The 23,914-nt window shown below is 34.7% G+C and overlaps 1 protein-coding gene across 3 annotated transcripts in view; it reads right to left on the bottom strand.

Moving 5' to 3' along the window:
* Positions 1-23,914, bottom strand: part of Pgant9 (polypeptide N-acetylgalactosaminyltransferase 9) — a 94,009-nt gene that overhangs the window by 8,598 nt on the left and 61,497 nt on the right. For 2 of the 3 annotated variants that reach the window (XM_089090131.1, XM_089090132.1), the window contains exons 7-10: positions 10,117-10,299; positions 9,351-9,536; positions 6,879-7,007; positions 3,051-3,155 (exon numbers count right to left, since the gene is read on the bottom strand). In XM_089090131.1, coding sequence (XP_088946257.1) covers positions 3,051-3,155; positions 6,879-7,007; positions 9,351-9,536; positions 10,117-10,299 — 603 coding nt within the window. Of the gene's footprint in view, positions 1-3,050; positions 3,156-6,878; positions 7,008-9,350; positions 9,537-10,116; positions 10,300-23,590; positions 23,734-23,914 lie in introns of all 3 variants that reach the window. The other variant, XM_089090133.1, reaches the window with a different exon arrangement.

Below are 23,914 nucleotides of genomic sequence, written 5' to 3'. Positions count from 1 at the left end.
CCCAGGGCAAGGGTTTTAAGCTTTGCCCTGGGGGCATATAAGGTTTTTATAGAAGGCGTTCTCGTAGAAACTTCAAGAAAGGCTCATTTGATTGGAAATTCAACGGGCTAGTGCGGTTTTTAATAGTCAAAAGTGACGGGAGGGCAACTAGCCCCCCCACGCCCATCATTCCCCCAAAGACATCCAATCAAAATTTTGAGATATCCGTTTGGTTCAGCGTGGTTGATTTCCATATAGAAAATATGTTTTTGAGGAGGACACTCCCCCACAACCCTCAGGGCAAGGGTTTTAAGTTATGCCCAGGGGGCATATAAGGTTTCTATAGAATGCGTTGTCGTAGCAACTTCAAAAAAGGCTCATTCGATTGGAAATTCAAAGGGATAGTCTCCTTTTTAATAATCGAAAGTGATTGGAGGGCAACTAGCCCCCCCCCCCACCCCCCTCAATACCCCACACCCCAACCAACAAAATTTTGTGAAATCCCTTTTGTTCAGCGTAGTTGATTTACAGATAGAAAATATGTTTTTGAGGAGGATACTCCGCCAAAGCACTCAGGGCAAGGGTTTTAAGTTATGCCCTGGGGACATGTAAGGTTTTTACAGAAGACGTCGTAGAAACTTCAGAAAAGGGCTCATTCAATTTGAAATTCGTGCCCTTTTTAATAGTCGAAAGTGATTAGTAATATTTTTTGTTGTTGTTTAGACCAGGGCACTTCGTATCGAAGGAGTTGTCGTGGGAACTTCGAAAGGGGCTCATTCCATTGAACAGGGAAAAGGCTGATGCCCTTTTTAATAGTCGAAAGTGATTGGAGGGCAAATAATCCCCCTTCCACTTCCACCCTCCTATTTGCCTATTATGTTTAAAAACTAAATGTTACCTCAAGATTAAATCAAAATGCACTGTGATAATCATAATTCCCAATAAGGCATCTCAGCAGTATCCCAAGAACGACTGAGGGTATTATGTTCAAACTTTTGAGGCTACTTCTGGTCTTAAATTTAACCAAATCAAAATAGTGTAAGTGTATCAAAGCTATCAAAGAAAGTAAACAGACTTTTTTTTTGCGAATGGTATCAAGTTTTCCATTTCAGGTCAAATAGAGGCGGTATGAAACTAAGTTAAACAGTAGGCTAATATTTGTGTCCAGATTTTTTAAATGGTGTATGTTGTTAAAAATTGCTGAAAATTTTTCTCCAGCATACAAATAGCAGACCAAACTATAAAGTCTTTAAAAAACGAAAGATTTAAAGTATTATTTTCTTTTTCCCTGAAAAGACTACCTCAATATAAAACAAGCAAAATCTAATTTAAAAAACTTTTTCCACAAAATACGTGTTTCAAAGAAAAGTAAAGAACCTCATTAAACCAAAAATGAACAAAAATAAAATCAAATAATCTACCAAGCTCGAAACTACCACAAATCAGCATCGATATATAAATGAAACCCAAAACGAGCAGAAATTAAAATAAATAACCGAGTCAAACTCAAAACGCGCAGAAATTAACATAAGTTGGGCGCAAATCCTATGCCTTCCCAAGACCAGAACAAAATTTGCACTTTACTGAAAAAAATATAAATGTTTTTACTTTTATAACTTTAATAAATCAAATAATTTTAACATTTTGATTACTAAATATCAGTATATGTATATTAAACTGACAATGCACATTCATTTGCATTTTTTCAGTAAAGTGCAAATTCCCACCAACCCGTATGTTTTTTGCTTTGATGACAAAAGCTCTGAATTTCAAAATTCTTCTATTTACAACTTGATAAGAGTTCGTAATCTTACAATCCACTGATCAGCTTTGCAGCGGTAGCTGGCAACCTAGTAAGAGATGTACATCCAGTATTGTGCCACGATGGCAGAACATCAAAAGAAACTTGACATATCTATAAAATGCGCTCTGTATGGTCTTCTTCTTGGTTCCCTAGAAATCTTCAAGAAGACATCTAGAGATAGAAGATTAGAATTTACAGATAACATTGTATACAAGAAACGCTTCGTATAGCAACATAAGACAAGCGACTGCAAGAATCACTACATACCATAAACAAAAATGATGCACAACAAAATCTGTGATTAGAAGACATGCGATAGCGAGCATGATTAATCCAATATATACATTGACAAAGTAATCAAAATTGCAATGAAACGATTGAAACATTTCTAGTTGGCACCAAGTAACCTGTTCGAAATTTTAAGAGGACAGCAATGATCCTAAATTAGAGTTGAGCGTCTACTACTCAATATGGATAAAAAAGGGAGGCTTGATCCTCGTTTTACCAGTATTGGCGAGGTTATTTGGCCGTTTTTTTTTCTCCAAAGACCAGACGGGAAAAAATCGTACTAATACAGATTCGTTAAATAAAGTTCAATCGTACAGTCAACCAACTACTGAAACATAGTTATCAAACCTACTGAAACTTTAAATTTTAGGACGAAAAACTCATACATTTTCCTGAAGAAATTAAAGACTTTTACGATCAATAATTATATTAATTACAATTGCACATTGAAAGAGAGTATGTTGAACGATACAAAACCAACCACCCACCACCACCCCAGAAAAATGTTGATAGAAATATGTTGGAATTCCTGAAAAGTCCCATATTTGCACCTTCCTTTTTAATCTTTTTTTTTTTTTTTCTTAATCAAAACCTACCTCCTCTCCTCTCAGTGACGACACATTTTAAATTCAAAATACATCAAAGTTTAATTTTAGACGTCACCTACTCTTTTTTTTATTAAATGGCAGCCGAACCGGACACACTTCAAGTCAACATATACTACTAAAAACCTTCCAATAAAAAAAAAAAAAATTGCCATTCCCGTGGAAAAGGGCGTCCTCCCCCAACAGGAAGCCCTTCATACGATGGCTATGTATTACCATACCTCTAAACTCTTCTAGATGGTGACCATACGTGTCTTCTATAGTCCTTTTTAATACCAATACCAGAAGAATATCATGATCCCTCCCCCTAGATACCTGGATCTTGCATACCTGTCGATCAAATTCAATTAATAACTTAATATGTGGAACATTACCTGGTTACCTCCTTGATTATGACATGGCCAAGTGCCAACGGCTTTGTGCATATCCTTGGACCCAGCTGGCGAGTCCACACAATAATTGCTTGCCATACTATGAATCTTAAACAGCAAAAGGAAAATTACTAAAAAAATTTCATATTTGATCTAATTAGGGAATTTGTTTAAGAGTCACAGAAAATTTAAATCATCTAAATGATAAATGTATGAGGAATTACGCAAAAAAGTGGTAGAATATGACTACTAAGCTGATAACAATCCCTTTTTCACCAAATGATTTCAAGCGATCTCTTGAATTAGTTAATTGTTCCTCTTCAGACCTTAATATCTGGGTAATGTCCTTATAGGCTAAAATAAATACTACTACGCACTTAGGACCTCCTTGGTTTGGCAGCACTTCCGTAGTTAGGACTTAAGACATCCTTGGTTCAGGCTAGCTCGGACTATGTCTGATCTGAACTAATCACATTTAACTTTAACTAAAGGTTGCATAAAAATTGCATTAAATTTGCCCTAAATATTATATTTGTAGTAATATTATGTCTATTTTATGGTTCCTAAACCAGAGGGCCATCTATGATAAAATACCAAACTCTTCGATTTTTAATTATTTTCCTGTCTGGCACTAGTCATCAAGCATGAACTAGACTTATGGTATCAAGGCGTTGTGAATAGTTGTAGCACTTTTGTGATACAATGCCCTATGTGAATATGCAGGGTAATACAAATGACTATTTTCCAAGGACAAACTTCATATGCTCCGTTCCACAGTTGTTGTAAAAAAAAAAAAAAAAAAAAAAAAAAAAAAAAAAAAAAAAAAAAAAACTCTGAAAACAAGCCTGATATGCATTGCGAAGTGCTAAAACGGACACATTAAAGATTGTTTTTACTAATTTACGTTTCCACCAATTCTCTGTTCTGATGGAATTGGACGATTTACTTCGGTGAAAAACCGTCCATAAAGAAGTTTGTTAATGAATGCGAAGATGCACCTTAATCAAAATATAAAACAAGATCTTAAAGCTCAAAGGGCACTTGGTCCTCCCAACTAATCCTATGGATAGTAATTAATCGGATTCAAACCCTCTTAAGAACGCGAGTAAAACCCATCCGTTCTCTTGCCAAAATAATTGAGATTCAATACGCCACTGAAATCAATTCAGATGATAAGAATATAGCCCCTCCTTATCAGAGACTGAACTTCAAAAACCATAACTGTAGATGTTGGTTAAGTTTGGTTGTATTTCACCAGATGAAAAATAATTAAGCTGGTGAGAGGGGATTTAAAAATTCTAATCTCCTCCTTCCCCACCCCACAGATGCCAGATCTGTTAAAGATCATAGCAAGACACAGATATGAGCCTAGTTCTAAATTTAGACAAAATTTGGTTAGGTTCTGACGTTCACTTCTGGTATCATCAGCCTTCCCCTTTAGCTACTTCGGCCCCAAACTCCAATAAGCCATAACTAGAACGACTATTGTTACTTCTGACTAATCTTATTGGTAAAATTCTAGTGGTTGACCCACTTCTAAAGGAAACATGTTATAAAATTAGTACTATTAAATGCCTTATTTTTTGCTCTTTCCCAACATCATGGTCGCCTTCCTCACAATGAAACCCCGCCCCCCCCCCGATCGGCCCGGGTATATTCCTGAATAATAAATTTGTTCGTTGTTTGTCATCTTGTGATTTGTCATGTTTTCTTTGTTAAAACGGGTTTGCTACAGTCATGACCCGTGAAAACACTCGGCTTAAATGATTTCAATGGAAATATGTTTGGACAAAAATATTATTTAAAAATGACCTAAAAATCTGGATAACAATTGAAGAAACATGATAATCTGATTAATAGTAAGATGCAGCATATTATAAAGTAACAATCCCATTGTTTTAGTGTGTTATTTTTATTTTTTAAATATCCTAGGGCTATACACTGGCGGATCCAGGTTAGATTAGGTTTTTGTTCTGGTGCCCTCTTTCCCTGTTTTTTTTTTCACTCTTTTTTTAGAATATATTTTCAATTTAGTCAATTATTGGCAGCTTTGTCACATTGCCCCCCCCCCACGATTTTGCTCATTGGCGCCCTTGTTACAATGGGCTTCCCACAAGATTTTGCTCTAGATCCGCCCCTACGGCTATATCTGGGACCATATAGAGTGGGGGGGGGGGGAGGTACATTTTGAGAAAAGCAAGAATGATATTAGGAAAGAGCACATAATAAAGAATTTAATGGCACACATTTTGTTTATTTAACATGGTTCTTTTAGAAGTAGTCAACCACTAAAAGTTTACCAACTTATTTGCCATCTAACAACCCCTTTTTGTGGATGGCCTAATGACTAGAGTTTAGAAGCTGCAATCCCCCTTTCCCCTCCAAAATGCTCATATCGTTAATGGACCATCCCTCCCCCCCAAAAAAAAACACAAGGGGAAAGTATTTAATACCTCTCTTGAAATCCAAGAACCTATTCAGGCATGTGTACTGATGACATAAATTTAGGGATATCCTACCTACGGAGTCAGCTTCCTACGGATCAGCTCCCGGCCTAAAAAGTAAATTGTGGAAACTAGCTCTTATGCGCCATGAATTTTTGTCAGAATCCTAAAATTTATTATGTGGACATCCGGAATACAAGAATTTATGCTCTGTATCCCAATTACCCAAACAGGAAGTTCAGGTCCCAACACCGAAAGGAAACAAACTGTGGAAAAACAATACCTAGTAGTTCTTATCAAGTGCGATCTAACCACTTATTTTAGTCTGTGTCATGATGACAGGAATTTATACACTCCCTCCCCCTCCCTTATTCCAAAAAGGTCGAATCAGGTAAAGAGCCCAAGTTTAGACAGATTAATCGTATTTGGCGTAAAAAATCCATATTTTAGTGGGAAATTTTACTAATCCAGATATACATATTTTATTCACAGTTCCCTGTAATGGTGGCAAAACGTGCTTAGGAGGCACTATGAAAACCTCATAGAACTAGCTAAAAGAACACATAATAAAAGAAGAAGCGCTTTTGCAACAAGCCTGCAGCTGTAACTTATGCTCAAAGGACAAGATACTTACATAGTTCGATTCATTAGGTTCAAATTTATTCATATACGAGCCACAATTATGATGATATTTATTGTCTTTGTTTGAAAATAATGCGAACAAGCTTAAAAAATAAGATTTTCAATCAATTTTCAAAGTAAGTTTATCAACACAAGAAAATCAAAGCAAATCTAAAAAATTTATTCTGTCGATGGATAAAGCTAAATTCCAGGTTTCGATTAGGAGCAAAATTTTGTTTGAAAACAACATACCAAAAACGTGTACAGGTCAAAAAAGTCTAAAAACAAGAAAAAGTCTAAAGAAGAGGAAGCTAAAATTAAACGATAATTATTTCGCTTTATCTCAGCATATTCATTAAATCCCACTCATCACGTCCTATTCGAGCCTATCAGAACTTTAAAAACCATTCGTAAACACGGGAACATGGAGACAATAGTAGCCAAAAAAATATTACTTGTAGGTGCAGTAAAGATACAGGTGAAACTCACACTGGCATGGGTTGTTTCATGGCTGGGGGATCGGGCTGAACTGTAAGAAACGTGTTTTTATAGAGGGGAGGGCGTAAGGGGATATATAATTAAGCATTTGGGGGAGGGGAACAAACTATTTTTCTGGTTCTCACAAATGAGTTTAAAGCTATGATCTTTTTTCTAATGCCTGTAATGAGACAGGATCTTTCTCTAGTTATGCAATAACTGAACAATGTAATGATTTTATTAATATAAGTTAAATAATTTAAGTAGTAATGTAAAACGGTAAACTTACATCCCCAGAAGCTACAGCATCGCCAGGAATGAATAATTCAGGATACACCTTATCCAAAAACCATCTGAATGTCTTGCATTGCCTATCTCTTCTGATGGCTTTCCTTGATGATACATCTCCATAATCTCCCTGAAAGTAGAATAGATATTTTGGATTTACTTGAATATAATAGAACCTAAGTATCATACTAAGAAATTTGTTCATGCATAGGAATGATAAGGAGCAAGAATCTTGTCCAGAGGAAAAATTAGATTTGCAACAAAATTTGACAATGCCGCTTTAGGAATTATCAATAATTTGGTCTATTTCATAAGATAATTATGGTAATAGTAAAGGTTAAGGTATCATTAAAGAAACCATCCCAAGATGACTATTCTTACGCTTCCCAATAATATTTTCCAATTGCTGGAGAAAGATCTGACAATGAAAGATAAATTAAAGATTCTATCAGTATTGAATAAAAATTCTGAAGAGAGGAGGCGTGTTTAGAAATCAAGGAGGAGGAGAAGAAGTGGATCCGAAGAAGGAAAGGCGGAAGGGGTTCGGAAGAGAACTCTGCTATAATCAAGTAGAAGAAGAATATATAAATCTGTCAACATTAAAAAATTAATTAGATCATTCAAAAGGCTAGAAAAATACCCAACAGTAACAAAAATCCTAAGTAGCAAGTACTAATTCAAGGTCGACACAAGATATAAGTAAAACGTCAATCAGTAAAATCAGCCTGTCAGATGACGAATAAAACTCTGCAAAGAGGAATTGCGATATCTTCCTGTAGTCGAAATGAAATTGTCTGAAAGTAAAAGTCTATTGGCCTTCTTTCAAATTAGTCCAGTAGGGTATTTTGTTTCCACTTTGTCCTTGTGGGGAGAAAGAATGTGAGGGTAAAACTCGGACTTTATCCGAAATCCATGGTAATTTTATATCATCTCATTTCCAAGAAAGTCAATTAACACTGATTTAGACAATCTTGATAAAAAATGAAGGAAAACCAAGAATAATAATTAAATACCAATTGATCTATTTTATTATTTAGAATTATTTTCGTTATTTTATGCCTTTTTTAATATTAAGTTTCTTAGACAACTTTTGGCTATCCCTTTGTATAAAGCATTATCTTTGCTGTCTTGAGACCGCATCCCATATTTATCGTGCTAAGCCATAAACATCCTGGTATATATGTTACCGGGAATGTCCGAAATCTGGTTAATGTCGACATTCACCGCTCAATGTCCGAAATTTCTTTTTCCCTGCTTGGATTCAATTAGCTTTGCGAATCAGCTTTTTCAGTCTTATGCAAGCTCTGATGATAAAAGTTACTGTTAAATTGGATTAGATTAGGTTAAATTAGGTTATAAACCTCAAAATTGGGTTAAAAACCTGATCTAACCTAACCCATCCTAACCTAACCTGTCACCATCAAATCTTGCATAAAACTGAAAAAGTTTAACTGGCAACGCTGACTAAATCCAAGGGGAAAAAGGTATTCCGGAGATTCACCGGTAAATGTCGACATTGACCAATTTCGGACATTCGCGGTAACATATAAATATTCTAGAAAAGAAGAAATCATTTATGGAAATAATATAAAAAGTTATTCATTATATGTCAGGAAATATAAGATTAACAAAAATGTCGAATATATATTTTTTTTTTCTTTGCGTGTAATTACATAATGAAAGTCAGTTTCGCTGTTGTCGTAATGTTCCCTTTTGTGGGCCAGACATTTAGAAGTGTCAAAATAGTTGTAAAAATGTAAAACATCAAAAGCAAAATCGTAGACACTGGCAGATTATCTTTTCTTATTTATTAGACTAATTTATGTTTTTTTTCATTTTAGTTCGTCTTGAAATTAGCAGAAAATTTTTTTATTTGGCTTTTGTCAGGCATGGTTTTATTTTTCAACTAAAGTTATATATGATTTCTTGAGGCCACAATAATTTAAATCTTTCAATGAAAATGAAAACTGCAACTTGGAACATTAAAACGTTAAAAAAACAACTTGTTTTATACCACCACATTGGTACTTGTTCTTATTCTAAAATTTTTAAATTCAACATATAATTCACTGTGTAAAGGCAAAATTTTTACAAAGAGAAAAATGGTCTTACAAATACCTACTAAAAATGTTAGAAAAAAATTTCCAATAGTTGTTCAGGTCCAAATCTTTCAAATGTTCCTCTATCGCCCCTCTTTTTCTGTGAAAGCTGTTAGCAATTCTTAAACTCAAATGTTGAAACTTTTGAATTTTAGAACAGATACTCCCTAGAAATTTTTAAAGAAGCCAGCATAAAGAAAACTAAATATGGAATTTTTCAGGAACTGTTCAATTCATTTTGAGTGACAAGAACAATCTTCCGCTTTTTCTTCTTTTAAAAGTTCTGGTTTATAAAATAGTTTATTCCACTTAAAGAAGAAAAGTAACAAAAACTAAAATCCTTAAAGAGACAATTATAAAGGAAATGATTGTACCTTATCGTTTCCAATTCTCTGGTAGTAATACTGGGCATATTCATCTAGCCAAACTTCAGCCAGTCGAACATTGTTTCGCTTCAAAACGTTCACACCACTTCTCCACTTATAGGGGGATCTCTTCCGAAAGATGTGACCAACATGGGAGCAAGGTATAATTTCAAGCGTACCACCACACATCCACGTCTAAACAAAAATAACAATAAAACATCTTAAACATAGGAACAACCAGCTAGTTTAGGGAGGTCAAAGCACTTTATAGGAACACTTAAATTATATAATAATTTAAACAATCAATTACTATAAATACATAATTTTCATTACTTATTTTTATTACTTTAGCGCGCAAATCAACCGTCAATGGTCGGGAATTATCTTTCAGGCTTGTTGATCACAACTTTAAGTGTTTTAGTGCCCAGACATTGCTCTGCTCATTATAGCTCTTTGATTTATATTATAGCTCTTTTTTCTCCAGCTTACTCTAGCACGTAAATAGCGCATCAAATGTCTTTATTCCCCTGTCAATTGTGATGTTGAGTGCTTTAGTATATGAGAATTTCTCTAATTACGATTTTTTTTAGTTTCTTTTAGAACTATCGGTTCATTGGCATGAGCAGTCATAAGCTCTAGGATTAAACACATTTTCTGCCAGCCTAACTTATTATCGTTAAAGGATAAAAAAAAAAAAAAATTAGCTAGCCAAGTTCTACACAAAGTATGTCAGATAGATAAAAAAAATAAGATTTAACATCTAATTACTATTTACCTTAAATGATAATTCCAAGTTTTCACCGCCCCAGATATCAAAACCTTCGTCATAGGTTCCAAGTTCTTCAAAGAAAGACTTATCAATAGAAAATAGTCCACCTGCCATTGTTGGACTGTACACAGGGTCCGCATTGTGCTCTCTTCTTTTCTTCTCTCGATCAGGAATTTGATGCCAATTAAACTAGATTACAAGTATTTACAGATTAATACTTTTGATAATTGTATGCTTTTCATAATCAATGCGTCGAGAAACTTAAATTAACTTGAGTATCCTATTGTTATATCCTTACGGTCTTCCTGTGGTTATAAAAATGGAATCGACCATAAAAATGGATGTAAGCTACAGAGCTTTACAAAGACAATTACAAAAGGTGGAGAGAGACGACTACACAAGCAAAAGTAAATAATTCTAAATATCTTCTGGTTGCCTGGAGAACACCTCTGTCTACTCGATGAGCAGAGATACGGAGTGAAATCTCCTTTGAATCACTAATGTGAACTGATACTTCATTTCTTTGTTATGTACTATCATTAGTCAGTTATAGAAAGGATACCGAACAAAAAACTTTTCTGTGACAGCCAGGCAACGTGGCCTTTCCACTGATAAAAACTTATGTATAAGTTAAATGAAAGAATAAACAAAACCAGTCAATTTTTTTTACAGTATAAGAGTTGAAAACGGCATGTCTTTCGATGGACATAGAGGGCAAGACTTACTCAGAATCCCAAATATTGTCATAAAAAAGCAATAAGCGGAGAAGAATTTTTTTTTGTGAATCGACAGACAACTTTAGGAATCCTAATGATTCATCTCCTGAGACAGATTTGAATCGTAGTTCTAATACCTTATATATCAGTTCGCTTGATTTGTTTGATGTCTTCAGGGTCGTTACTAGCCAAAATGATTGGGGTAGGGAGCAAGGGATTTTATCGACTGACTGGTCATTTTTACCGACTGTTTATTTGTCAATAATTAACATAATGTCTGTTTCGTATACAATACGTAAAATCACGGCACGAGTCGGTAAAAACCGCTGCATTTACCGACTGAGATTCAGATAACAGTACATATCATTTCACTATTTTAATGCTCTTTATTTAACCAAATGGATAATTTTGGCATATCTGTAAGCTCACGGCAGGAGTTGGTAAAATTGCTGCATTTACCAACCAATTTCGAACTTTCTGTATATGACATGTCATTATTTTCGTAATCTTTATTTAACCGAACAAAGAATTTTAGCGATGTCGGAAATATCATGGCGCTTCGCTACACGATTTTACCGACTTTTTTTACAGAGTGACCAAAAGATTGGGGGGAGGGTCCCATACGTGACGGCCCTAGATGTCTCCTTGTAAATGTTGAAATAACATTTGTATTTTTCTTTTGACTAAGAAGCACGAAGCCACAGAAAGAACAGACATACAATTCTTTTTATGGTGTCCAATTAGGAGTAATTTAGAACCGTGTTTGGTGAAAATTTGAATAAAATTGTAAGAATTCCAAACTTAATACTTTGCAACTTCTGTTACATAGGTTGAAATTATATCTTATTTATCTTCAAAAATATGAAGTAGAAAAACAATAAAAGGGAAAGAAGGCGATTTACACTTTTTCTTATAATATTGAAGATTAACTAAACTATTTATTACTGTGATTCTGCTAAAGAAATGCTTTCCATTGTCCAAAGTTTTTGTGGAATTAATTTTAAAGATTTGTTTGTGTTGTTTCTTATTTTTTCAAAACTTTGACATTAGAGACTTCTAAAAATATTGAAGTTTAACTGTGTAAGATTCTTTCCGAGCTAGTTTAATAAAAGTACTAAAAAGAACTAAATTTCATTTCAGGTTTCCAAAGTTTCTAGTATAACATTAAATTACACGACAACAATAAAAATTCTGATTTTAGTGTTTTTGAGCAACTTTGAAACACAATAATAACCTTAGGCAGTAAAATAAAAGTCCCCAAAATGTTTGGGGCCTTTTAGGCAAAGGATGGTCGGGTAACATGAAAAGCCTAATTTTCCCACAGTTCGTTAAAATCCGCCTCACGGCAGAAAGGATTTCTCGTACCTTCTTCTCCTATTCACAGAAATGCAACAGTTTCAGCTGCACACGCCACACTTGATCAAACAAGCAACACACTTTTTTACGTTATTAGCCCATGTTTTTAGCCTAAAAATCTTTCTAAGCAACCAAAAGATCAACAAAAAATGAGCCGTAATGAAATTGATGGTAAGATTAATATCTAATGGTCCTCGTCAATCAATAGGTTTTATGAGGGAAACTCATTACAGGGGCTTTTCGTGAAGGAAGCGCAGTTAAAAAAATAAAATAAATTCGACTTTACATTTTTCGAATTTTCCTATTTAGAATAAGATTTCTCCTTTAGTTCGAAACAAAAGTCCTAATTTGAAATTACAACTCAAAAGAAGATCTTAGGAAATATAAGGAGAAAAACAAAATGAATATTAATAATAGTTATTACGCTTATTCGAGCATATTTTCAAAGGAAAGGTGTAAATAAACTGGAGTTTCTATGTGATCGACTTTCAATTAAGCCCCATCATTTGGATTAATCCCCATTGGCCCCACTATTTTTACCATCTTCACTGGTCAATTGAATCGGAATGACCAGTGAGAGATTGCACAGACTAAACTATAATAAGGGGCCTTTCTTCAACAAAAAAGACCTTTTTTGTCTTAACGTGCCTTAAAACACAGAGATTATCCAATATTTTTTCTGTATTTATTGATGATGGTTAGGGAACAAGAGAAATCAACCAAATTAAGCCAACTGTGACCCTAATCCCGTCCAAAGGAATGTCTTGTATTATTATCCTGTCCTATCTCACTATGAATGAACGAATTTCAGCTCAATGCAATACAACATTGGAACAAAACGATACGCCCACAGCGGAGACATTGATGGGGTGTAATTGTTGGCTGTAACTAACATTAAAATTAACTATTCAAAACAAATCATAAGTAAATAAATAAGTAAAATATCGCCGCAAAACTAGAAAGGAAAAAACTGAGCAAGAAAAGAAATGCTAGGCAAGCAGTATACGGAAGATAGGCATAAGAGTAAGCAAATAATACAATAAAAAGAACATAGAGCCTGCTTATTCTATATTAGAACTTAGAAACGAATGGGAGCTATATATTCTCTGATTGTTGCCCTTAAAATATGACATGTACTCTGAAAGGGCTTAAGCTATTTTCTCGGTTTTTCGCTTCTTTCAGAAAATAAAATAAAAGCGCATTTAGGAAGCCTCCGCTTGGTTGCTAAAATCTTTCAAAAATGAATCTGTGCCTATTTAGTTGAATTTACTTTAATACGTATATTCAATGCTTATAGTAGTGCAGAAATTATAAACTTTTATCTTTGAATTCCTAAAAGGCCATTCATAGCATTTGTGATATTAAAATTAACCAACGATTTATTTCGAATGTTGTATGGTATCGCTCACTTGACGTAGAATATGCAGTCAAATTGACTAGTTGCGCGCAATATAGGCTATGCATGGCTTAATTATGACACCTTTTGAACTACCGCAGCCAAATGTACTATCCTTAGTCAGTTGTGTATTATTATTATGCACTATCATTAGTCAGTTACGTCCTAGCATTAGTCAGTTACAGGAAGGATAAAGAACAAACAGCTTTTTTATGACAGCAACAGAACCATAAATAGCAACAGTTAAAACAATCACATCTTTTCAATGACAACCATGACAAAAGGCAGGAAACCTAACTAGAGTGAAAAACATGCAAAAGCAAGAGTAGTAAACAATCTGAAAATAAAAATAGTGTCAAAACTTGACAATTACCAGTCATTACAAGCCTTTTTTTATGCAAAAAAAAAAGAAAGAAAAAGGTAACCCTTCGTTAAAAGTAATACATTAGAATTAGACTACAGTAATGTAATAATAAAGTAATACGTGAAGCATAGGGGGTTACACGCTATCTGTTGTTGGTATATGTTGAATAGCATCTCTGATCCTAAAACATGCACATCCAATACTGCCGTCTGTGCCTTCAAATCTATTACCTACGGTTCTACGCTGTACTTCCCCTGTACAAGAAGGGACCCAGTACACAGTCCCTTGGTCTCGACTTCTCTTTGAGGGATACACAAAGAGGAATATACCACAGAGCTAAATCAAAGCATATCCATTCAAAAACTATTCCCGATCCGACATTGGGCAAATGCCTCGGAGATTAACAATTTAGGAAAATGATACTAGAACCACTCCCCATACTTTTTATTACAGCTTTAACAACCTGAATTAAGTATTCTAAATTGAAATAAATCTGGGGAATAATTCGTAAGAGAAAGAGAGGAAAGACAGAGACGGAGGGAGAGAGGAATGGGTTGAGAGAAGAAGTAGGGGTTGCAGAAAGGAATCGAGAAGAAGAGAGAGCAAGACCACGAGACTACAGTTATGTATCCTTTTAAATGAGCATTTGCCTGGTCCAACATTAGCTCTTTTTTCTTTCAGCGGAATGTCTGCCAATTCATTTTTTTCTCCTTAAACGTTATTAACAATATCGGTGTTTCAACCCCAAAAGTTTTTCCGGTTCTCCCTCTTGTTATAATGGATAATAAAAAAAACAACAGAAACATGTTGAAACCTGGTAATTTCGAGCTACATCAATGCTTTCCATATCTCAAAATATTTTTACACTGCAGTGTTCAACTGAATAACAGTAATAATAATCAAGCATTCTTTAACACAGAGAAAAAAACAACAAAAAGTAACCAAACACAGCACAACAACAACCAGTTATGATGTATGTTTTCCAAAAGACTTTCAGAGATTCCCATTTTTTTCTATGAAAAAAACAATTAAAAAAAAAGAATGAAAGCAGAAAGAAGAAATTAAATATTCATTATTTTAAACATGTTTTTACACTTATATGCAGGATTTTTCTTTTATCCCGGGAGGGCTAAACTGCTAACTATCATTATTAACAAATGAAAAATTAGTAGAGGAAACTAGGTTTACATTTCCTGCATTCCAGATTCTTGTAACTTCTTGTACAGTAGTATTCTTGGAAATAACACTTCTTTTAGTTTCACGTAGCATTTAAAATGTACAGATTCAAAGGATTAGTATTTAGAAGTAATCCCTGTGCCCCTATGAAGAGGATACTTGGGCACCCTATAGTTCATATCACTGGACTTCATCTTTAAAGGCGAAACTATCAAGAAAATTAGAAAAAAAACATAATTTGGAAAAATCTTTCTCATCAACTATCCTCTTTCTCTAAAACTCATTCTATATTTATATGAAGGTTCAATGAGAGTTAGAACATTTGGGTATTAAAACGCACTACTTTGAGACACCTGCTCCTCACCACTCCTTCATATAGCTGATATGTACTTACACATCATTTCACATAATTTTTAAGAAATATGATGAAAATCAGTTTAGTTAAATAAAGCTTTAAGATAAATATACGAAACATTCTGTGTAATAAAAAGAGAGGCATCTCCCCGCAGCATCCTTATCAAGACTTAGTCTAAATGAAAGGGGATGATAGATTAACTCCTATCCCTCTCCTATATATACCTGAAGGCTCATGAAGAAGTAGTCGATTTGGGCATTGAAATGTGCTCTTTTAGAGTCTGGTTCCCCACAGCCTACACAATAACTCACCGCCCCTTCTTTATAGTACCTGATACGCAATGATAAATCACCAAACATAATTTCATGAAAAATCATTTGAATCAACTGAGTTAAATATAGCATTAAGACAAATTTCCACATTAACAATTTGCCTTGTATGGACTATATTGTTCAGGATTGAGACCAACCAGCCCCTTTCCTAAACTATTTTTGATATCTGGTCCTTTGGTTACCCCTTAGGACATCTAATCAATATTTTCTGGTACTTATTTTGTTCTTTTTCTTTGGCTACTCAATTTTGCGTATGGGGGAATTTTCCATAGGGGGGAGACACTTCCGCGGGGATGAAGATTTTCCACGGGGGGATTTTCTGCAGGGGATTTCCCGGGGGGAACGCTGGCTCCCCCCAAGGATATAGTCATTGGACGTTTCAACTATGCTGAATCAAATGGCTATTTGAAAATTTTGATTGGGTGTCTTTGGGAGGAAAAGAACATGTGGGCTAGTTACCTTCCAATCTTTTTGGCACAATAGCTTTTCATTTCCATTCGAATAAGCCCTCTCCCGATCTTCTAGGATCATTGGTTTCAATACAATCAGCCCTGGGTAAACAAAAAAATGGTATTGGCGATCTTTCTTCTGAAAAATTATGAAATTCCACATTCTTATAGATAGGAGCTTGAAACCTCTACAGTAGAGTTTTCTGATATTCTGAATCTGACGGATTGATTTTCATTAAGATTGCTTGACTTCTTGGGGATGTTCTTCCCCTTAACCGAAAAGCAGGCAAATTTCCTCAGGCTCGTAGCTTTTGATAGGTAATATTAAACTTAATGAACTTCATATATTTGGAATCACCATAAAAAGTTAATTCTTTTTATATATCAACTGTTACGAAAATTCCGTTTTTTTAGAGTTTCGATCACTATTGGGCCGAGTCGCTCCCTACTTACAGTTCGTTACCACGAATTTTCTGATTATCCCTGAGATGTCTAGAACATGTTGTGCAGATGAAGGGTGATAGTTTGCCGAAAATGGTTCTTTTTGGCCAACCATCTAGGGCCAAACAAGCATCCGATGGTCCCCAGATGGAATACCTTGAGGAAAGATTTAAAGGGAAATTAGGACTTCTTGGAGGGGGTGTAAAGAGGGAGGCTTTAAATAAATTGGAATGGACGAGAGGCGTGCGTAGCTGTGTTGGCCTCAGGCTTCTTGGTGCTACAGTGAATTGTTAGTAGAAGTAGTAGCACAAAAACAGAATATTCTATTAGCCTCGACAGTTCCAAACCAAATGTCCTGTCAGAAGGTTAAAATACCTTTGTTCACTAAGTTATTTCAGCTATGGTCATTAGGTAAAGGTAAATATTACGGCATTGGACTTTACAGTCCCTACCGGCGGTGCTGGTCTCCGTTTCTTGGCCCTTCAGCCAGGAAGTGCAAAGGGGGGTTGGGGGCCAACCATCCTGGGCTTTCGGACACCCTTCCTCTTTACCTTCTCCAGATTTCTCTGTGTACCCATTTAGAGCTGGGTGGACTCTGGCTGAGCTTACAGAGTCACGGCACTGACTCTAGTTCCACACGAAATAATTGGACACGCTAGGATTCGAACTCTCGCCCTCTCGGACAAAGAATCCTATATCCAGCGCACCAATCCACTTAGCTATGGTCAAAACCATAGCCGCATTCTTCTTACTTCGTTTCCATATTTTACTTCGCATTCACCGATCTGTTATGCAAATAAAGAGGGTAGCTGTGGGTGCTGCAGAGGTAAGTTCGCGTTCGTTGGAACTTTTATTAACAAAACACTGTCATATTGTATACCTGAGGAGAACAGCTAATTATAGATATATTGGTATTTGCACTTAGCCACGATAGATAAAAAAAATCATGCTCGAATATTTACTTGGTCGCCATCTTATTGGCTTTGATAGAAAGATGTGTCAAAAAGAGACCGACATACTAGACCCCGATGCCACACCGATTTATTGGCGACACGCCGTCGATGAAAGTCGTGCTGCCGGGGAGAAAAATTCCAGCGGCACATGCCACCGCTGCCCTTGGCGTGCCGCTGGTCTGTCGATATTTACCCTTATGTTTTTGCGGTGATCTGTTTATTTCGATGTGCTAAGTAAGCTAGTGCACTACGTAACTTTGTAAAAGTCTATCAACGTTGATTTCCAACTAGAAAATTGGAATAAGAGCTTACAGATAAAGTAAGCAGTGGCGTATATAGCAGTGGGATCTGGCCCCCCTGAAATTTCACAAGATTTTCTTAAAGAGCGGATTCTGTCACTTGCAGCAGTCCTCTTGATTTCTTGCAGCATAGTTTGATAATTTATTTGAAGTGGCTCACAGCAATAAAGGTTTTGCCCTTTACAGATCTTTTTTTTTTCTTTTATACATCTATTAAAACTATTCCCTTTTAGGATCTGTCTCACGTCATAACCAGTAATTTGGCATTCCCTCCCTGTGGTCTAGTTTCCAGCGTATTTCATTGCAATTTTTTTTTAATCTTGAGATTAAGGATTATCAATTTCCGTCTTTCAAGTGACTAAGCATGCCGCGAATTGGCAAAATATTTTGAATTTAAAGGATTGTAAAATGTCCTTTGCCGTAATTTTTTTTCTCTTCAGAAAACGAAATTACAATGTCATGTATTAACAAAAGATTTGAACTGCTTGGGTCTATGATATTATTGAAAAAGTCAAAACAGCTTTGATTTGTTTTGAATCTTGCATAGTGAAAATTGTGGGATAATACCTTTAATATCTATTTTTGTTTTAAAATGCAGATGAAAACTTTAGCTCAGATCAACAATTAGAAGTTAAAAATATTTCTATGAAGCCGTGAGTTGAAAGTATATTCTTGAACATTTGCAACCAAGGCCATATTTTGGTTATTATTTTTTTTTTTATTGCTCACTGTTCAAATATAACGAAAAAAGATGAAAAATAAAATAATATCAAATCAAGGCAAAAAAAAGTAACGGTAAGCGAATAACTTATGTTAGATCAGAGACAAATTCCACTATTGAGCCGATTTGGCAAAACTCCGAAAATGCAAATTTAACAAATTTTGCATTTTACCATATCCATTCCGAAAAATTCACTTGGATTTGAAGAGAGGAACAAGATTAAAATCTCGTGCGAAATTACACCAAATCCTCAACTTTTTTCTAATTTGCGGAACGATTTTAGATTTTGATTCGGCCTTAACTATGTTTAATAACTAGACATCTTACTACGAGACTTCCTTCGCAAAATTTATAAACTGTACTACTGAATTTTGGGTATCCTCTATCGAATCTTGGAATTGGTATCGTAATCTGATTGAAACTTCGGACTCTTGGACTATAATTTTGGACTTTTGGTCCAAATCTCAAAAAGTTAAGGATGCTGCCACCCTCCAAAGTGACGCTCTCCCTGCTAGAATTGAGATAGAAAGCAGCATCTACTTGCTTTTGTCATACATCATGGCTTCCATTGTTCAAATTCATCCTAGTTAAGGCCTCCAAACTGGGTTTAGTCTAAATGCCATAAGGTATTTGCAAGATTGTTCTATGTTATTCTGCATACGAAGAACAGAAGCCGCTTCAGTATTGTGACTGTGTGGTTGAAATGTATGATACTGTGATTACTGGGTTTAATTGAGTACAACGATAGGCATGACGAAAACAGACACGGTGGGAAGTAAACGCTACGGTTTATTGAACAGCAAGAGATTCTGAAGTCTGAAAAAAGACTCATGATCCTACAGATTTTTGAGTGTTGTTACTTGTTTCGTGTTTTCCTCGAATTTACGTGAATAATTATGTAGTACGTGCCCTCAGGATTCTAAAGGGATGTAACACATTCGTCGGTTTATTCAGATTTGAACGGTATGTCACTCGGGGTGTTTTTAACAGATTTGGAACTTCTTCCTAATAAAAAAAAAAATCGGCATCAGCCAGTGGCATGCCGAAATTTTTTCCTCGGCGCGCCACACACCGCCGTTTTCCCTAAAATCAGCTATTAACTGCCGAAAAGAAAACCGGCTCGGCGTCAGGGTCTACCACATACCATAGATAATGGGGTTTTAGTTTAAGATTCTGTCAAAATTGAAAAGGCACAGACTGATTTCTGGATTATATTCTATGACAAGTTTCGCTCCATTAAAACTTTCATAAAGAATGCGTTTCTAAAGCATTCTTTCTTCCAGATCGATATAATATTTAGAAACGTTGAATTTCATTAAATTATGTCAATTTTGAGTTATGGTCTTTTTATTATCTTAGATAGAAGCTGATTTAGATGAAAAATACATTCAGGAATAGATCTAGAGCCTAAAGTATACTCTAGAATCCCTATGAAAGTATCCACCTCTACTCTTTCCTCCAATGGCTAGTGAATTTCTATGAACTGACTTCAGCATAAATGAAGTTCAACAAAGGGGTTTAAGCCTCACACATTTGCTAAACTCAGATTTACAAGGTTTTAAAGAATTTCAAGAAACATTTCCTAAAATAAAAACAATTATATTTGGATGTTTTTCCTCCTCTCCCCTTTTAATGGGGAAAGATATAGCCCTATGGTATGTACAAAAATCTTTCTGACTTAATCTTAGACGATTATTCTATTTATAACGATATTTGTTATTTATATTGAAATAATACATCTTTGGATAATTATCATTTTTTTTTGCTCTCCAAAGAAGATATACGAGCCTCATAGCCTTCCGCTCTTTCCAATTATGCTGGCAGATACTTTCTCCATTGGTTATAGCTTTGTTCAAGTTTTTTACTTTTTTCGCAGAATTCGGTTATCTACATTTTTTAATACATATTGAATTTGTAATAAAATCACTCGATTTATATTAAAAGTTGGTTTAACTTGATGTTTGCTTATCCATGTTAGAGGTTTTCATCTTTGATAGTGGTTTGTCCGCTAGATCATTTTATATATTTTCCCAGATAATCTGACAACGGTGTTTTATTGGGAATTTTGATAGTTTGATCCAACATGGCAAATCACTTTGTTTTCCTTATTTCTTTTAGTTTGTGATTTTTGTTTATTTAGTTATTATATCCAAGGACCTGTTGAGTTTCTTCACTGCTGGGCTAGTGTTTTTGTTTAATTTATATTGAAGTTAGATTGGTAAAAACTTTAGCCTTACAAGAAAATTTATACTGTCATATTTATTACATCCCTGATGCAGATTTAATCACACTGATCAGATTTTTTAAGAGACATATTTATGTAATAGATATTTTATTAACTATGTCTTTTTGAAATAAGTCGTAATTTTTAATCTTAAAGAAAAAAGTCAGTCTCTAACACCAACAAATCTTAAAAACCAAAAACCAAAAACCTCTCATCTCAAAAACCAAAAATCGTGGGTACTAAAAAAATCTTGTTTCATTCTTGACTTGAGAACAAAAAATTCTTAAACTATCTTTTTCTTCAATTTAAAATCTATTGGGAAGGAAAATTGTTATATATAATGTGTCCTAGCATATTGTGTGTCTGTAAAAGAAGATTTTCCAATTTCTAAAAATTAGAAAACGCATAATACGAAGAGAAAAAAATCTTGGCCAATGCTTTAAGATATAATCTAAAAAATATGAAGGATTGTTTGTACCCTTTCAAGTCCTAAGGCCCACTTACTTCTCAGATAACAGAAAAGAGAAAAAGCTAATTTTGGCTCGCTCACCAGGGAACTAAGACTTTAATTCTCGGGCATTTCTCGGCACTTAACATCATAATTATCCAGAGTTACACCCGATTTTTTTTTCATAAATGAGTATATTATCAAATTAAAGCAAGTCTCTGGTATGTATGAATTCCAGCCAGAAATTAAGCTGCTTGGTGGTTGAGTTTTATCAGGTTTAAGTACATGAATTATGGAGAAGCCATAAGGTATATATGCAGTTAAATGAACAAGTGCATTTAAGACACCGACTGCTTGTTTTACACAAGTGCTTAGGATTCTAGTATTTTTTTTTTTTTTATCATTATAGCTAAACCTATTTCTCGGTTCAATTGAACAGCTTATCCGGAATTGAACTTTATTTATTTTTGCCAACTCCGAGAACTCAAAATTTGAACTTTTCACTGAGCCACTGAGAGCTTAATGTTATTGTCTATTGGTATTAATCGAGTCATTAGCCAGGGACAGGGTCAAATTTATTCGTTTATTAATTTATTAACCGATTTAAAAGATTTTTTCCTAGAAGTCCAAATTATTCTTGTCAAAAACGTTCACCCCATAATATTCTTTGAAGTGAAAATCCTAAAAATAAATTTATCGGCCATTATTTGTAAAAAGTTTAAGGAAGGGAGCGGGTGTTTGGGTCAATTTTATCCTTAGGGAACTCCACACTGGTTAAATATCTCTAAAACTCTCAGGAGTAACGTCATCTTAGTTACAGCAAAAATCAAGTCTAAAATATTTTTGTTTTTTAACTTAAACCATGTTTGGATTTAATTCAATGCTTACTTCGAGCACTGGTAATGTCAACTTAAATCGTCGTGTGTTCCGACATTATATGGTTGGAAAACCACATATATATATATATATATATATATATATATATATATATATATATATATATATATATATCTAAACATGCGTGTATTTACGTAATTGACCCTGAAATTCAATTAATTTTCCATATTGCATAAGAACCGTTCAAAAGTAAGTTCGATCACGACCATGAAACGCTTGCAAAAATTGTAAAAGAGGATTCAGCCTTAATTTTAGGGCACTATTCATCCAACCGAAAAAATGTTCAGATGATTTTAGACGTTCGAACTTGTACATGGTGACGCATAAGTAATCTTAGTACTTTTAAAAGAAATACCCTTTCTTTTGTTCAATGGAAATAATTTAGATTTTTCTTTCAGAATAATAAAATTAAATCAGAACAAAATTTCTACCTTTCAACCATGCTATTAAAAGAATTAATCAAAGACACTCGTATAAAAAGGGATTTTATTTTAAATTGGCAAAGCGACTCCCTCCTCGTAAGGGAAGCCCCCTATACTTGAACATAAAAATATTCTTAAAGGAATTTAAGTGCAGTTGCTTTAAGTAGCCTCTTAAATGCCATTCTAGGGCAAAAAGATGACTCACTTAGCAAAACGTAATCATTTGCAAAAACCTCAGAAAATTAAAAATAAACTGGGTCAGTGTCAGATAGGCCTCTGAAAGGTTAAAACAGTTACAGCCAGTAACAAACTTGCAGGATATATTCGTAGTCTCTAGAAACAGATGCTTATTGTTTCTGCGCATACCTGTGTAATCGAAGCCACTTTTCTTTGCTTATTCTGACAAACAAATTAACTACTATTTTCACATCTACTATTTAATTTACCTACACCACTTCAGGATAACAATACTGGCAATAACCTTTTAAATTGATGTTAGTGTTATTTAAAGGGATAAACGTTGCGTTAACTGTCTTTTTCGACAGATTTTCATAGATTTGTCCATTAGGGTAGAGGGTCTCAGTTTTCTCCAATTAGTGGTTTGTTTTTCCAGAAAAAGCGTCATTTGAAGCAATCACATGGTGAGTTGTCCCATAGCCCCCCTGTGCTTACGGGAAATGTCAAATTTAAAAGTAATTTTAGAAGTATGTGCAATAGAGATATAAAAAAAACTTCAACGAAAAGCATGACGAAAAATAAGCCATTTCCGAGTATGAAAGGGACTGGTAAATAAGATCGTCAAAACCAAGTTTCGCAGTTATTAACTTTCTGCCAACCTAATTTAAGTTAAATTTTGTCAAACAGATCAAAGGTCAAAAGTTTATTTTGATGTTATAGTTACCAGCCCCTTACATGAGGCATGATTTCAAACCTGTAAATTCCAATCAAAGCCACCAACTGCCACTCCACCACCGTTTTGGTACTGGAACGTGTCGTCATTGATGACGTCAATAACTGGAGTAACAACATTGGTGCGATTTCGTGCTATCCGATCTAATAGAGGTTCCAGCCACCCTGCGGCCAAAACAAGTTATGTCAGTACAAAGCAAAAAAGCGTTAAAAAGCATAATTCTATTAACTACGTAGCAACAGGCATACTTATTTTTTTCTAGTAGCAAATATAGAAGCACTATGAACAATTTAAAAATCCCGTAAAACTTGATTTTCTTCGTACAGGGTTGCCATATCTAACTGC

This window comes from Artemia sp. Qi Xiang Cuo, chromosome 6 (assembly GCF_049724085.1).
Source record: "Artemia sp. Qi Xiang Cuo chromosome 6, ASM4972408v1, whole genome shotgun sequence".
In the NCBI taxonomy this organism is placed as follows: domain Eukaryota; kingdom Metazoa; phylum Arthropoda; class Branchiopoda; order Anostraca; family Artemiidae; genus Artemia; species Artemia sp. Qi Xiang Cuo.
This window is presented reverse-complemented; position numbering and strand designations above follow the sequence as displayed.